General features: G+C 34.4%; 1 protein-coding gene across 1 annotated transcript in view; it reads right to left on the bottom strand.

Moving 5' to 3' along the window:
- The window catches only part of ANKRD30A (ankyrin repeat domain 30A), a 136064-nt gene that overhangs the window by 105336 nt on the left and 17557 nt on the right, over nt 1-13171 (bottom strand). Inside the window, exons 7-12 of the mRNA XM_055092658.1 lie at nt 11120-11689; nt 8355-8416; nt 5960-6047; nt 3741-3769; nt 3571-3643; nt 1301-1362 (exon numbers count right to left, since the gene is read on the bottom strand). Of these exons, the coding sequence (XP_054948633.1) occupies nt 1301-1362; nt 3571-3643; nt 3741-3769; nt 5960-6047; nt 8355-8416; nt 11120-11689 (884 nt within the window). The remainder of the gene's footprint in view (nt 1-1300; nt 1363-3570; nt 3644-3740; nt 3770-5959; nt 6048-8354; nt 8417-11119; nt 11690-13171) is intronic.

The raw sequence follows: 13171 nt of genomic DNA, 5'->3' as shown, positions 1-13171 counted from the left end.
ACATTTTGATAGAAAACCTCACACAACCCTCTCTACATCAAGCTGATCTTTACATTCATGTGGCCATTAACTCAGTGACTGAGCAGGAAAAACAAATCACCCTCATAAAAAAATTCACTCGTGCATATTTCAAAAAGTATCTCTCTTAAAAATATCTAACTTATGTTCTAGTCCTCATCAAAAATAAATAAGACATTTCAAACAAAATACAACACATTTGCTACTTGCCAGGACACATACAGCATTAAACATTTAAAATATTCACGATCACAGAACTGTTTAGTGTTAAAAATGATGCATGTCATGAAGAGAACTTTTAGAGTCTGTCATAGAGTATATGCACAGAACATGAAAAAGCTGCTTTCTTTCGGTAAACAGGGGCTTAAAATAAGCAACATGTTTTTGACAAAATTTATGGTGAGAGAAAAAGTGCTTGAATAGAATGTAAATGCAGTAAAAAAAAAATTATGTCACATCTAAATGAAAGCAAACAAGTGTTAAAGTCTTTTTGTCTAATAAAATATCAGATAAAATCTACCTATTGACTTCCACCCTTTGCTGTTACCACCAGGCAGCAGCTGCTTGTTTCTAAGAGGTCAGATACTTTCCATGTCTTTCCACAGTTGTGACCTTAAAATACATCACTATTATTTGACGCTCATGCTGCTGCAGCTTGACTGCCATAAGGGGACTCGAGGAGTTCTATTTGTGAAAATATAATTTATATTTTTCAAAAGACTACTCAACCAATACTCTTGTTATTATACTCCCACAAGGTTTCCTATTCCTCATGCTTTTCTTTCTGCTGAAATGTTCCTTCAGATCTATACTGAACAATAAACATATGTCAATACATTCAAGTCCCAGGCATTAACTTTTCAGGTCCCAACTTTTACAATATTGCAGTTTAAAGTGTCTCTCTATGAATCCAATTAGAACTTTTGTACATCTAGATGTAAGACAGAGTCATATATTTGCCCATAGCTGGACTCAGTGTAATTCTTTCACTTTTAGACAAATGTACTTCAGATCCCATGTGAATTTCTAGTGAATTCTAAGCCTTAGTTTTTACACTATACCACTTTGGCTTCTTAAATTAATCGTACAAATTCCCAGAATTTCACTATGAAGTAGTAATCTACTTAGCACATAGATTCTCCATTAAGCATATTCTGAAAAATATCAAAAATAATTTCGGGGTGACATATGAAGAGGTGAGAAAATAAAGCCTAAGCCTCTGCCTTTATGTTTTCATATCATGCAATACTAATACTAAAAAAAAATCAATAACACATAGTACCTCAGAATCCCAAGAATTTTCTTCATCGTCCTTTTGTTTGGATTCTGGTGGGAACATCGGATCTATAAAAGGTTAATCACGGAAACATTCATGACAACATTTCTCTACTATAAATTTTAAAAACATATACAAATCTACTTTCATTCACGAATCTGTGGTTTTTCCTCTGTAGCCCGTATATTCTTTTTGTCGATTACAATAACCACTTCTATAGTCATTCCATTAGAATTGAAATCTAAAAAGTCTGAAAATTAACATTGTTTCATTACAATGCAGAAAAATAGAAATTTGACTAACTTGTATGGATTATTTCTTCATAAAGCAGTCATATCCTCTTCTCCTCTGAAACACAGTATGTCCTATATTTGCTGTTCATTCAGAAAACTTTAATTGCCTATCATCTCTCTTTTCTTTGTAAATTTATATTTGGTAGTATTACTTAGTTTGATTGACTCAGCAATCTCTGTTACACAGTTCTTCCACAAAGATGATTTATCAATGAATAAGATTTTTTAGGAGTATTAACTTTTTGATGTTAGTCAACTATATGTCCAATCCTTTTACATTTCAATATTCTATGACAGTGTATTGGGTGTGTTTTGGGTGTGTATATGTTTTAGGAAGATAAGCTTAAAAACTTTTATTGCATATAAATTAACAACTGCTTCAATTACAATGACATACTTCTTCCCTAATGCAACAATATCTTCAGAGTCAGTTTGTGACACCTTGGAGAAACATGAGAAATGTATAGGAAAAAATAATTGCCTTAAGTAATCTAATGTTCCCACATGTTATAGGATAAAATCAAGGCCCACTCAAGACTTGAGGAGTTCTCAGGAACATGAGACAGAAAATGAATTTATACCAAAAATAACGTCCAGTTTTCTTTATCAGTACAAAGTACAAATTACAACTATTTGAATCAGGTTCAGGAAAAAAGCAAACATGCACAACTAAAACTTAAAAGACCGTTTCATCACTATGCATACGTTTATCATTTGACATCCATCAACTGTATACCTGGTTTTCAAAAGTAAGTTTAACTTCTGATCTTAGCATCCCTAATGTTCACATTTCATGCAGAGGGTCCAAGAAACTCAAATCACACTTTGGTAAGTCACCATTTTCACTCATTTTTAGAAGCGTACCCTGGATCGTTTCAGAGATCTAACGTGTTGCCACACCATAGCTCTAAGAAGCTGTGGGGCACAGTTCAAATTCTTAGTGGAGTGTATGATTGCACAAGGAAATACTTTAAAGATTTTACTTTTAGTTTCTAATAACTAAAAAATCAGCAGATAACACTAACTTTTGAAAGAGTCTGAAATCTGAATGTTTTCATTTTTATTTATTACTTATCAGCATAAAAATTGTGCAATTAACTATGGTACTGTCATACAATGGAATTTTATAAACAACCTAATATTAAAAAACATAGTTAATTGTGTCCTTTATGGATGTCACTAAGAATTATGATGCTGATCAAAAAAGAATGTTTCTGAACATTACACTGTACAACCATGTATGCATTAGAAGTTGAAAAAAATTGTACATATTAAATATGACCACGCACACATGTTGTAAAATGTTTAAACATGCATAAGAATAGTTTTAAAAAGTAGGTTAGTGTAAAAAGACTCTAAAGCCAAATGCTTCAGAATTACAGTTTTAGGAAAAAGTGTGCTTATCAAATATTCACAAAGAAATGACTAATTACTTTCCTCATCTTTACAAGGTAAAGGTACCAAACACATAAACAGACACTCACAGGAACACACGCAGACACACACACACACAAACACACAGAGTTCACTAATCCGAGTTACTGATTTTCTTAGGATTCCCAAAGTGACAACACTGGAAACGAGGTAATTAATATTAAAACACAAGTATCATATCAGTAAAAGACGTGATCCCCAAAGTAAACAGTGGAATTTGAATCAAGCTTCGAAGAACTAAAAAAAGTTAAGAGTTTCAAAATTCACCTACTTGAATCTTTAAGAATTACAGAAGTTCAAAATAGTAAACATTACACTTTGGGATACAAAAGTAGAAACATCTGAGATTAAGGCTACATTTTTGAAAAATATATTGAAAATTACTGTTCTTGTAATATCAGGTTTTCAAACATCAATACCAGTATTGGCATTCTCTAGATCAAATGTTTTCATCAAAGTTGAAAAAAATAAAGCATTGGGGATAGAAAGACCATCAAAATGTCCAATATTGAAATATTCGTCTTTGCATAGTTAAATTGAAAAATTTACCTGCTCTCAATGTTTGTTCATTCTTCAATTCAAAGGCTTTATTTGGAACAGAGTTTTGCATTTCAATGGCAGGCTAAATGGGGTTGGAAGCAAAATGATTAATAAAGAATGTATACTTCACAAATACATAATTAATAAGTCATTCAAAATGAAATAATAAAACTAAATACCTTGAAGGCAGATGGCTTCTTAGGAGGCTCTAAAAAGCAAAAGAGATTTATCATCAATCATAAGTAAGTATGACAATGCCAACCAAATGAATGCAGTCATAGTATTTAACTGATTCCTCTTGGTCGACTTTGAGAACGAATACTTTAGATTTGGAAAGTTTTCTTTTGGTTTGTTTAGGACACACACACGACAGGAATACACTGAAGAAAATATAAATATAGGTTTCATAGATCGTGCAGTTAAGACTTCAAAGCGAGATTGTGTTTCACGTGTAAAAAGGGTTGATATGAGAAAATAAATGTCAAAGCTGAACATGGAATGCTACACCACGTACTTAATGAAACATATTAGAATCATTTATGTTATTCTATTCATCATGTTCTTTAATATGGCCTATCTTTGGAAAAGTACATAGTTATGATGAGAGTTCAGCTGAATGTAGAATTGACATCTCATCAGTGAAGTGTTATGAATTGATCAGCTTGGATATATACTTAGGTCATAATAGTAAATATAAATATTCATTGTTTTCCATAACCATATGGTGTAATAATATGCCTACATTTCTGTATCCTCCAGTTTATACATCTGAATGCTTCTTGATCCACTCATGCAAGATGATGTATAAAAGTCATCATGGAAATAATCTATAATAAGCTTTCAATATTGACATATGTATATAAAAATTAATTGCAATAGATTAAACATAAATAACTTTTTATATTGTAAAGTCACCACAATATTTATTTTAAAAAGCAATCTTATTATTCAAGTATAAATTCAGTATTTTTTTAGCTCCTATAATTCATCTGATTTGGCGTATCATTAGTCTATAATAAATTTTTGTGGAATGACAATTTTACCAAAACAACTCACTTTCTTAAAATATAAAGCCAATGTTCTTAGTTTCAAATATATCTCGCTTGAATAGCTAACATCAACCAAATATATATTTGTCATGCCTGATTGTAACATAGAAACCTAATGAGTCACTTTGGTTTCTCCAATTCTAGTAAGACTCCTGCTTCTGGTAGTCTCTGGAGTGTCCATAATTTACTTTCTGGAGTGCAAATAATCTAAACACATCTGAAGCGAGTTCACTCAACTGTCCTTCTCAGAGTCTCCAAAATTACCTACCTACCTTCTTTCTTGTTCGTCCCCTGTTACCTGCCTAAAATGCCTCTGCTAAAAGAAATTTAAAAAAAAAATTAAAAAAACTCTAACTTCCTAGAACTGATTTTTTCCATCCAACACTGTTTCAAATTTATTTTTCCATCACTTTCTTTCTCCTTGTTTAGTGACAGTAACTTAAATTTATAATTTGTTTCTTTATCTTTTTCTTCTTCTTCTCTGGCTAAAAGCATACTCAGAAATAAAAGGAATATAATGCTTTCTCTTGACCCTGTTTTGTCTTGTCCTTTTATCCAATTGCTCTTCTTCCACATTTTTCCCATGAATGGCCTCTCCTCTTGCTATTCAGAACGAGCTCCAAGTACCACTGGTATCAGCATCGCCTGAGAACTTATTAAAATTTAGAAACTCAATTATGCTGAATGCTACTGTGTATTAACAAGGTATTCAGCTGATTTTTTAATGTTTCATAAGTATTTGTCTATACTGAGTGTATATGATAAATTTTATAGATGCACACCTATGCATTTTTGTTAATACTCACCTATTGCAAATAAAACACAATTCTCCATGCTCAGATAATTCCATTCCTAATGCCTTCCCAGTAGTGAGAAAGACAGGAAAAGTGAGAAAACTTTAGCTATAATTTTCGGACAAGTTTTGGTACTGGAAGATCATTTTATATTCTTGCCGTCTTTCTAAGCATGGTCTATCTTTTCTAAAAAATATTTTATTTTGCCACCTCCATTATATAAACCTGCTTCTTGTTCCTTCATGAACTCCCTGTACTCTCTCTGCCTTCTTTAGTCTTCATTCCCTTTTTACTCCTTTTCCCTTCCTTGTTTCCTGACTTTCGTCATGTCTTAGAGTATCTTGGATTCAAACAAATAATTCGGTTGTTTTTTTGCACTCTCTACATATTCCTGTTGCCAACACCTGAAAAGATACATAACTTATCATTTTACTCCTCTCTTTTCGATGTTATGTATTTAGTGGGTAATTTTATTTGGCTATTAGAGTATATCAGTCATCATGCATTTAGACAAACATATGGTTAAAAGACTTTCAAATAAAAAATCGTTCTTACCTTCTACTTCTTTATTTATCTCCATTACTTTTTGATATATAGACTCAGGTATACACACTTGAATCTTTGCAGAACTCTCAAAGAGACTCTGTTAAAAGTAGTATCAATAGATAATTTCAGTTTTAAAATCATAAGCATGAAAATTCCTAATTAAAATATTTTTAAACTCAATTTCTGACTTCAAAGGCAATTTGATTTGAGGATAGGCACATATTGAAAATCATGACATTTTGATAGAAACCCTCACACATGCTATCTATATCAAAACTTATCTGTTATCTTCATGCAGCTATTGACTTGGTTACTGAGCATGAAAAATAAATAACATTGACAAAAATTTTCACTCATCTGCATATTTCAAAAAGTAGCTCACTTAAAAATATCTTACTTTATCTTCCTCACCAAAAATCAAGAAGGCACATCAAACAAGTACAATACACTTGCTACCTGCCATAACACATGTTGGGGTTCAATCAGACTGGTGGAAAAAATATTAGAGAGAGTTACATAAATAGACACAAATCTTCTTGGAAGGCCGAGAAGTTTGCATAACTTTGGTAATAGATATGGTTGAAGGCAACCTGATCTTTACCTTTAGTTAAACAAATTAAAGTAGTCATAAAGGAAGGCAGAGTAGCTTACCTAGATAGCTTGTTTACTCATATAATCTTAAGACTCACCTTTGATGTACCACAGGTGCTTAAGTGCTTTTTACTCAGGACTACCCCAGGAAGTCCACAATGTCAATTACCCTCTAAGGGTATTGACTCAAGCTTTTGTTAATTAATCATACTGAATAAATACGAGTCTGACTAGCTGATCAGGGCCATAGTCACAACTGTTTACAGAACTCAACAGGGAGTCTGTAAGCCACTCAGACGCCCTCAGCTGGACTGGCAGAGAAGAATATCTGTGTGTCAATGTACTTTATTCATCTGTCCCTGGGTCAGGGGTCTGCAAGGGACAGACTCCCTGCAGCTGGTGCCCCCTCCAGAGGAGCGCTGCCGCAAATACATACTGCATTAAACACTGAAATTATTCATGATAATAGAATTATTTAGTGTTAAAAATGATGCATGGCATGAAAAGAATGTTAAGAATAAGTCATATAAAGTGCACTCAGAACATTGTAGAAGCTGCTTTATTTAGGTAAATGGGCTTAAAATAATCAAAATGTTTTTGATAAAATATCTGCTGATGGAAAAAGTACTTGAATAAAATGAAAAAGTAGTAAGGAAAACTTATATTTATGTTATGTTTAAATGAAAGCAATCAAGTATTAGAAAGTCTTTTTTTGTCTATGGACAAATTAGATAAAGTCTACTTGTCTATTGACATCTCATTTCTATTACCACTGTGCAGCAGGGGCTTGGATCTAAGAGGTCAGGCACTTCCTGTGTCTTTCCACAGTTGTGACCTTGGACTATATCACTATTATTTGATACTTATGTTGCTATAAGCATGGCTACCACAAACGGACTCAAAGAGTTCTATCTGTAAAAATAATTTCTACTTTTTAAAATACTACTCAACCAAATTGTTGTTATTATAGTCCCACTGGTTTCCTATTCTTTATGCATGTTTGTCTCCTGAAATGTTCCTTCAGATCTATACTGGACAGATATGTCAATAATTTCCAATCCAAGCATTATCTTTTATGTTTCAAGTTGTACAAAACTGCAGCTTAAATTGTTTTTCTAGGAATCCAATTAAAACTTTTGTACGTCTAGATATACCACTGAGTCATATAATTGCCCAAAGATGAACTCAGAGTAATTCTTTAGCTTTTGATCAAATTTCACCTCAGAACTCATGTGAATTACTGGTGAATTCTAAGCCTTATTTTTTACACTGTACTACACAAGTGTCTGAAACTAATTCTGAAAATTAGCAGAATTTCACTACCAAGCAGTAATCTACTTAGCACACATTTTTTTTTAAGTATTTCTTTTTTTGGAGACAGAGTCTCACTCTGTCACCCAGACTGGAGTGCAATGGCCCGATCTGAGTGCAATGGCAGGACCTCAGCTCACTGCAACCTCCACCTCCCGGGTTCAAGTGATTCTCCTGCCTCAGCCTCCTCAGTAGCTGGGATTACAGGGTTATGCCACCACACCCAACTAATTTTGTATTTTTAGTACAGACAGGGTTTCACCATATTAGCCAGGCTGGTCTCAAACTCCTGAACTCAGGTGATCCTCCCAGCTCGGGCCTTCCGAAGTGCTGGGATTACAGGCATGAGTCACCGTGCCCAGCCAAGTATGTTTTTAGAAATATCAGAATTTCTTCTGAGCATAGGCAGTGGTAAGAAAACCAAGTCAAAGCCTCTGACTTTATATTTTCACATCACTCAATATTAATATTTTTAGAGAATAACATCAATAATACACAATACCCGAGAATCACAAGAATATTCTTCATCTTCCTCTTGTTTGGATTCTGATGGGAACCTCTGATCTATAAAAAGTTAATCACAGATACATTCATGATAACATTTCTTATTATAAATTTTTAAAACATATACAAATCTATTTCATTCATGAATCTGTGGACTTACTTCTATAGCCTGTATATTCTATTGGTAGATAATCACAACCACTTCTATAGTCAAATGGTTAGAGCTGCAATCTTAAAAATGTAAAAATTAATTTTATATTCATTAGAATGCAAAAAAATTAAAAATTTGATTAATTTGTATTAATTATTTCTTCACAAAAGAAGTCATATCCTCTTCTCCCGTGAAGCATACTATGTCAGATATTTGCTATTCACTCAGATAACTTTAATTACCTGTCAGCTCTCATTACTTTCTTTTATTTTTTAGTATTATGTAGTTTGATTGACTAAGTAATCTTTATTATACGGTTCTTCAAAAAAGATTATTTATCAATAAATAAGATGCTTAAAAATATTAACTTTTTGATATTAGCAAAATATATGTCCAACCCTTTTAAATTTCAATATGCCATGACAGTATATTTGGTGTGTATGTGTTTTAGATAAATAAGCTTAAAGAACTTGTATTGCATATAAATTAAAAACTGCTTTAATTACAATGAGATAGTCTTTCCTTAATGCAACAATATCTTCAGAATCAACTTGTGCCTCCTTGGAGAAACATTACAAATTTATAGGAAAAATAATTGCCTTAAGTAACTAAATTCCCCACATTTCATAGAATTAAATCAAGGTCCATGCAAGGCCCAAGGAATACTGAGAGCCACGAGACAGAAAACAAATATATAACAGAAATATTCTAAATTCTTCTGAAGTGAATTCACTCAAATTTCCTAGTTAGACACAGCCCCTTAACTGATGGCTTTCACAGGGACAAAGAAACTCTACCAATTACTACGGTTATTTTTAAGTTAAAAAAAATTCAGTAAAAGAAATCAAAATAAAATAACGGCAAAGAAAGACCTACGTATTTAAATGTGTAAATTGAGCTTCTGAACTTGATTCTTTTTACCCTGGATGGGTCAAACTTTCATAATAGATTGATACTAGGCCACAGATTGGTGACAAAAAAAAAAAAAAGACTATAGCATGAACTACTACAAAAGTTTCGTCTTTAAATCTTTTTATGTAATTACCCTCCATCTTTCTTCTATATGAAGGGCCAGCAAACTATAGGCCACAGGCCAAATTCAGCTTACCAAATGGTTTTTTATACAAAGTTTTATTGGAATACAATCTTGCCTGTTTGCTCACACATTATCTATGACTGCTTTCACCCTACAATGCAGAGTTCAATAGCTGTTATAGAGACCACATGGCCTAACATTTTTTTTTTCTTTTTTTAGATGGAATGTTGCTCTGTCACCCAGGCTAGAGTGTAGTGGTACGATCTCAGCTCACTGCAACCTCTGCCTCCTGGGTTCAAGTGATTCTCCTGCCTCAGCCTCCTAGGTAGCTGGGATTACAGGCGCATGCCGCCACACCTGGCTACTTTTTGTATTTTTAGTAAAGATGAGGTTTCACCATGTTGGCCAGACTGTTCTCGAACTCCTGACCTGGTGATCCGCCTGCTTCAGCCTCCCACAGTGCTGGGATTACAGGCGTGAGCCACCGTGCCCAGCGGCCTAACATATTCCCTATCTGTCACTTTACAGGAAAAGTTTGCCAATCTCTGCCTTATACCATAACCAGTATGCCCTGATACTCAAATCTAATCTTGTGACTCCCCTGCTCAAAATTTTCCAATGAATCCCTGCAGAAAACATTGCTGGCTTCCTATGCATAGGCATTATTTTTTCTTTCTTGCTGCAGAAACTCAAGTTTCTTTAGATATTCAGTATTCCATTACCCCAACCCCATCTCAAAAAGAGAAATCATTATTCTAAGCTACTCACAGTAATTACATTTGCTTTCCTAGTGACTGGTTTAGATATGGGCATGTGGTGTAATCCAGCCAATAAAATGTTACAGGAAGATTACTGCAAGCTTCCAAGTTTTCTCCCTATTTAAAAGAAACATGTGAACAAAAGCAGCCCTTCCAGCCTTTAAATATTGTCTTGAGAGAGCATGATTATTGGAGCTGTTGCTAACTAGCCAACCATAAGTGGGATCCTGGCTGGGCACGGTGGTTCACACCTGAATTCCCAGCACTTTTGGAGGCCAAGGCAGGCATATCATGAGGTCAGGAGTTTGAGTCTGGTCAATATAGTGAAACCCTATCTCTACTAAAAATACAAAAAATTATCCAGGTGTGGTGGTGGGCACGTGTAATCCTAGCTACTTGGGAGGCTAAGGCAGGATAATCACATGAACCTGGGAGGCGGAGGTTGTAGTCAGCCGAGATCACTCGTGCCATTGCACTCCAGCCCAGGGGACAGTTCGAGACTCTGTCTCACACACAAAAAAAAAAAAAAAAAAAAAAAGTGTGATCCTATGATATCCCTGTACCACCAAACAACTTTGGTTCCTATGGTTTTAGCCATTGTTAGTTAGTTCATCTAGTATTTACGGCCAGAAGAATTGTGAGAATTTTTCCAGGACCTACAGAATAAGAGATACTTATTCCTATACTATTAAAAAGTGTTGCCTAAGCTCGCCTTATTTAGATATTCAAGTCATTCCCAACTACTCCCATATCACACTTTTTTCACTAGGGAAGCTGAAGTGCCAATAAACCTTACAAAGTTCGCTCTAGCATCTTACCCTTGGCACTTGCTTTTGTAGATGATTCTTTTGTAGGACATGCAATCATCTTAGATCTTCCTTTTTCCAAAACTTTAGTTTTATTAGATGTTACTCTTGCCACGCATCCAGTCTTTACAGGTGTTTCTTTTTTCTCCCATGCGATCTTCCTAGGTCTTCCTTTTGCTGCCCACGTAAATTTCTCAGATGTTTCTTTTGCGGGACTCATAATTTCCCTAGGTGTGTCTTTTTTCTCCCATGCGATCTTCCTAGGTCTTCCTTTTGCTGGCCACGTAAATTTCTCAGATGTTTCTTTTGCAGGACTCGTAATTTCCCTAGGTGTTTCTTCTGCTGACTGTTCGAACTTTCCAGATGTCGCTTTCTCTAAACATTGAATTTTGTCAGATGTTCCCTCCACCAAGGATGCAGCCTCATCAGGTGTTTTTTCCACCAAGCTTTCAGCCGTGTCAGGTGTTCTTTCCACCAAGGGTGCAGCCTCATCAGGTGTTTTTTCCACCAAGCTTTCAGCTGTGTCAGGTGTTCTTTCTGCCAAGGGTGCAGCCTCATCAGGTGTTCCTGCAGATGTTCCTTCTGCCAAACACACAATCTGGTTAAATTTTCCTTCTACTAAATATCATCCTCCTGACTCTTCACCTGGCAAACTTCTACTCATTCTGTATGCTTTCCTTAAATACTACCAAACTTTTCTTTTCTCTTTTTTTTTTTTTTTTTTGAGACAGAGTCTCACTCAGTCACCCATGCTGGAGTGCAGTGGTGTGATCTCAGCTCAGTGCAGTTCAAGCAATTCTCCTACCTCAAGCGATTCTCCTACCTCAGTCTCCCAAGTAGCTGGGATTACAGGCTTGGGCCATATCACCCAGCTAATTTTTCATATTTAGTAGAGACGGGTTTCACCATGTTAGTCAGGCTGGTCTCAAACTCCTGAGCTCAAGCAATACATCTGCCTTGGCCTCCCAGAGTGCTAGGACTACAGGAGTGAGCCACTGTGCCTGGACACTACCAAACTTTTTAAAGCTTTAATTCTTCACCTTGGATATAAAAGGTCTGACACATGCTGAATACAGTAACGACATGCATAATAAGTAATAATTATAAGCTTCCAAAGGGGTTCTGGCACAGAGTGAGCACTAAATAAAGTAATAAATAATAAAAAAAGACAATAATAACAAGAAAAATGCTTAGTACCTTAATAAAGTAGTAAATAATATAAAATGACCAATTATATAATAACAAGGAAGATGCTTAGTACCTTAAAGATACCTAACAATTATTTGTTAAGTAGACAAGTGGATAAATGAATAAAAAACATTTTTTAGGAAATTCTGTTGGAAAAATGCAGAAATTCAATAAGGACAGCTCTACTGTTTTATGAGCACCTTAAAGACCCAAACTATATGTATTCTATCTTTGTCTCCTGCAACTTGCAAAACCTAACTTACAGAGGTCCTTCAATAAATATATAATAAAGATATGCCCATATAATTCATATTGTACAATGCATTATGTCACATTTAGGTATCATAGTAGCATTTTTGTTATTATGAAAAATTTTTCTAACTTCATTATAATTTGTTGAGCCTAGAGTTAAGCTATTTGAATATTTATAATGATAATATTTTGGCTATTAGAAACAGAGTATCTTGTTGTAACAAATTACTATTAACACACTAATTATCCAGCAGATAGAACAACATATCTTGTTTTAATGAAGTAAATATATCTTACTTGGTTTCAACTTAGAGGAAATGAAGTTGATAATAGTGAGACCTTGTTGGTACAAGACTATGTAACATAACCTGCGCTTCTCAACAAATAATTGCTTTTCTGACTTCTGCATTCAGTAGGTATCTTTGGAAAATAATTTCCTATTGGTACTGAGGCACCCTGGCTAAGTTTTGTAATTCTTGTTGACATTTGTTTATGGCACCAGGAAAGCATTATTAAGTTTTCAAATTCTAAAGATAGTTACTTTTTTAGTGACACAAGTCACTATGTCACACAGTTGATGCTTGAATATGGGTTTTCACTGTAGGAGCCCACTAACAGACAGAT

Source organism: Pan paniscus, chromosome 8 (assembly GCF_029289425.2).
Source record: "Pan paniscus chromosome 8, NHGRI_mPanPan1-v2.0_pri, whole genome shotgun sequence".
Taxonomy (NCBI): domain Eukaryota; kingdom Metazoa; phylum Chordata; class Mammalia; order Primates; family Hominidae; genus Pan; species Pan paniscus.
Note: the sequence above shows the minus strand (reverse complement) of the source record. Positions and strands in the feature narration are given on the sequence as shown.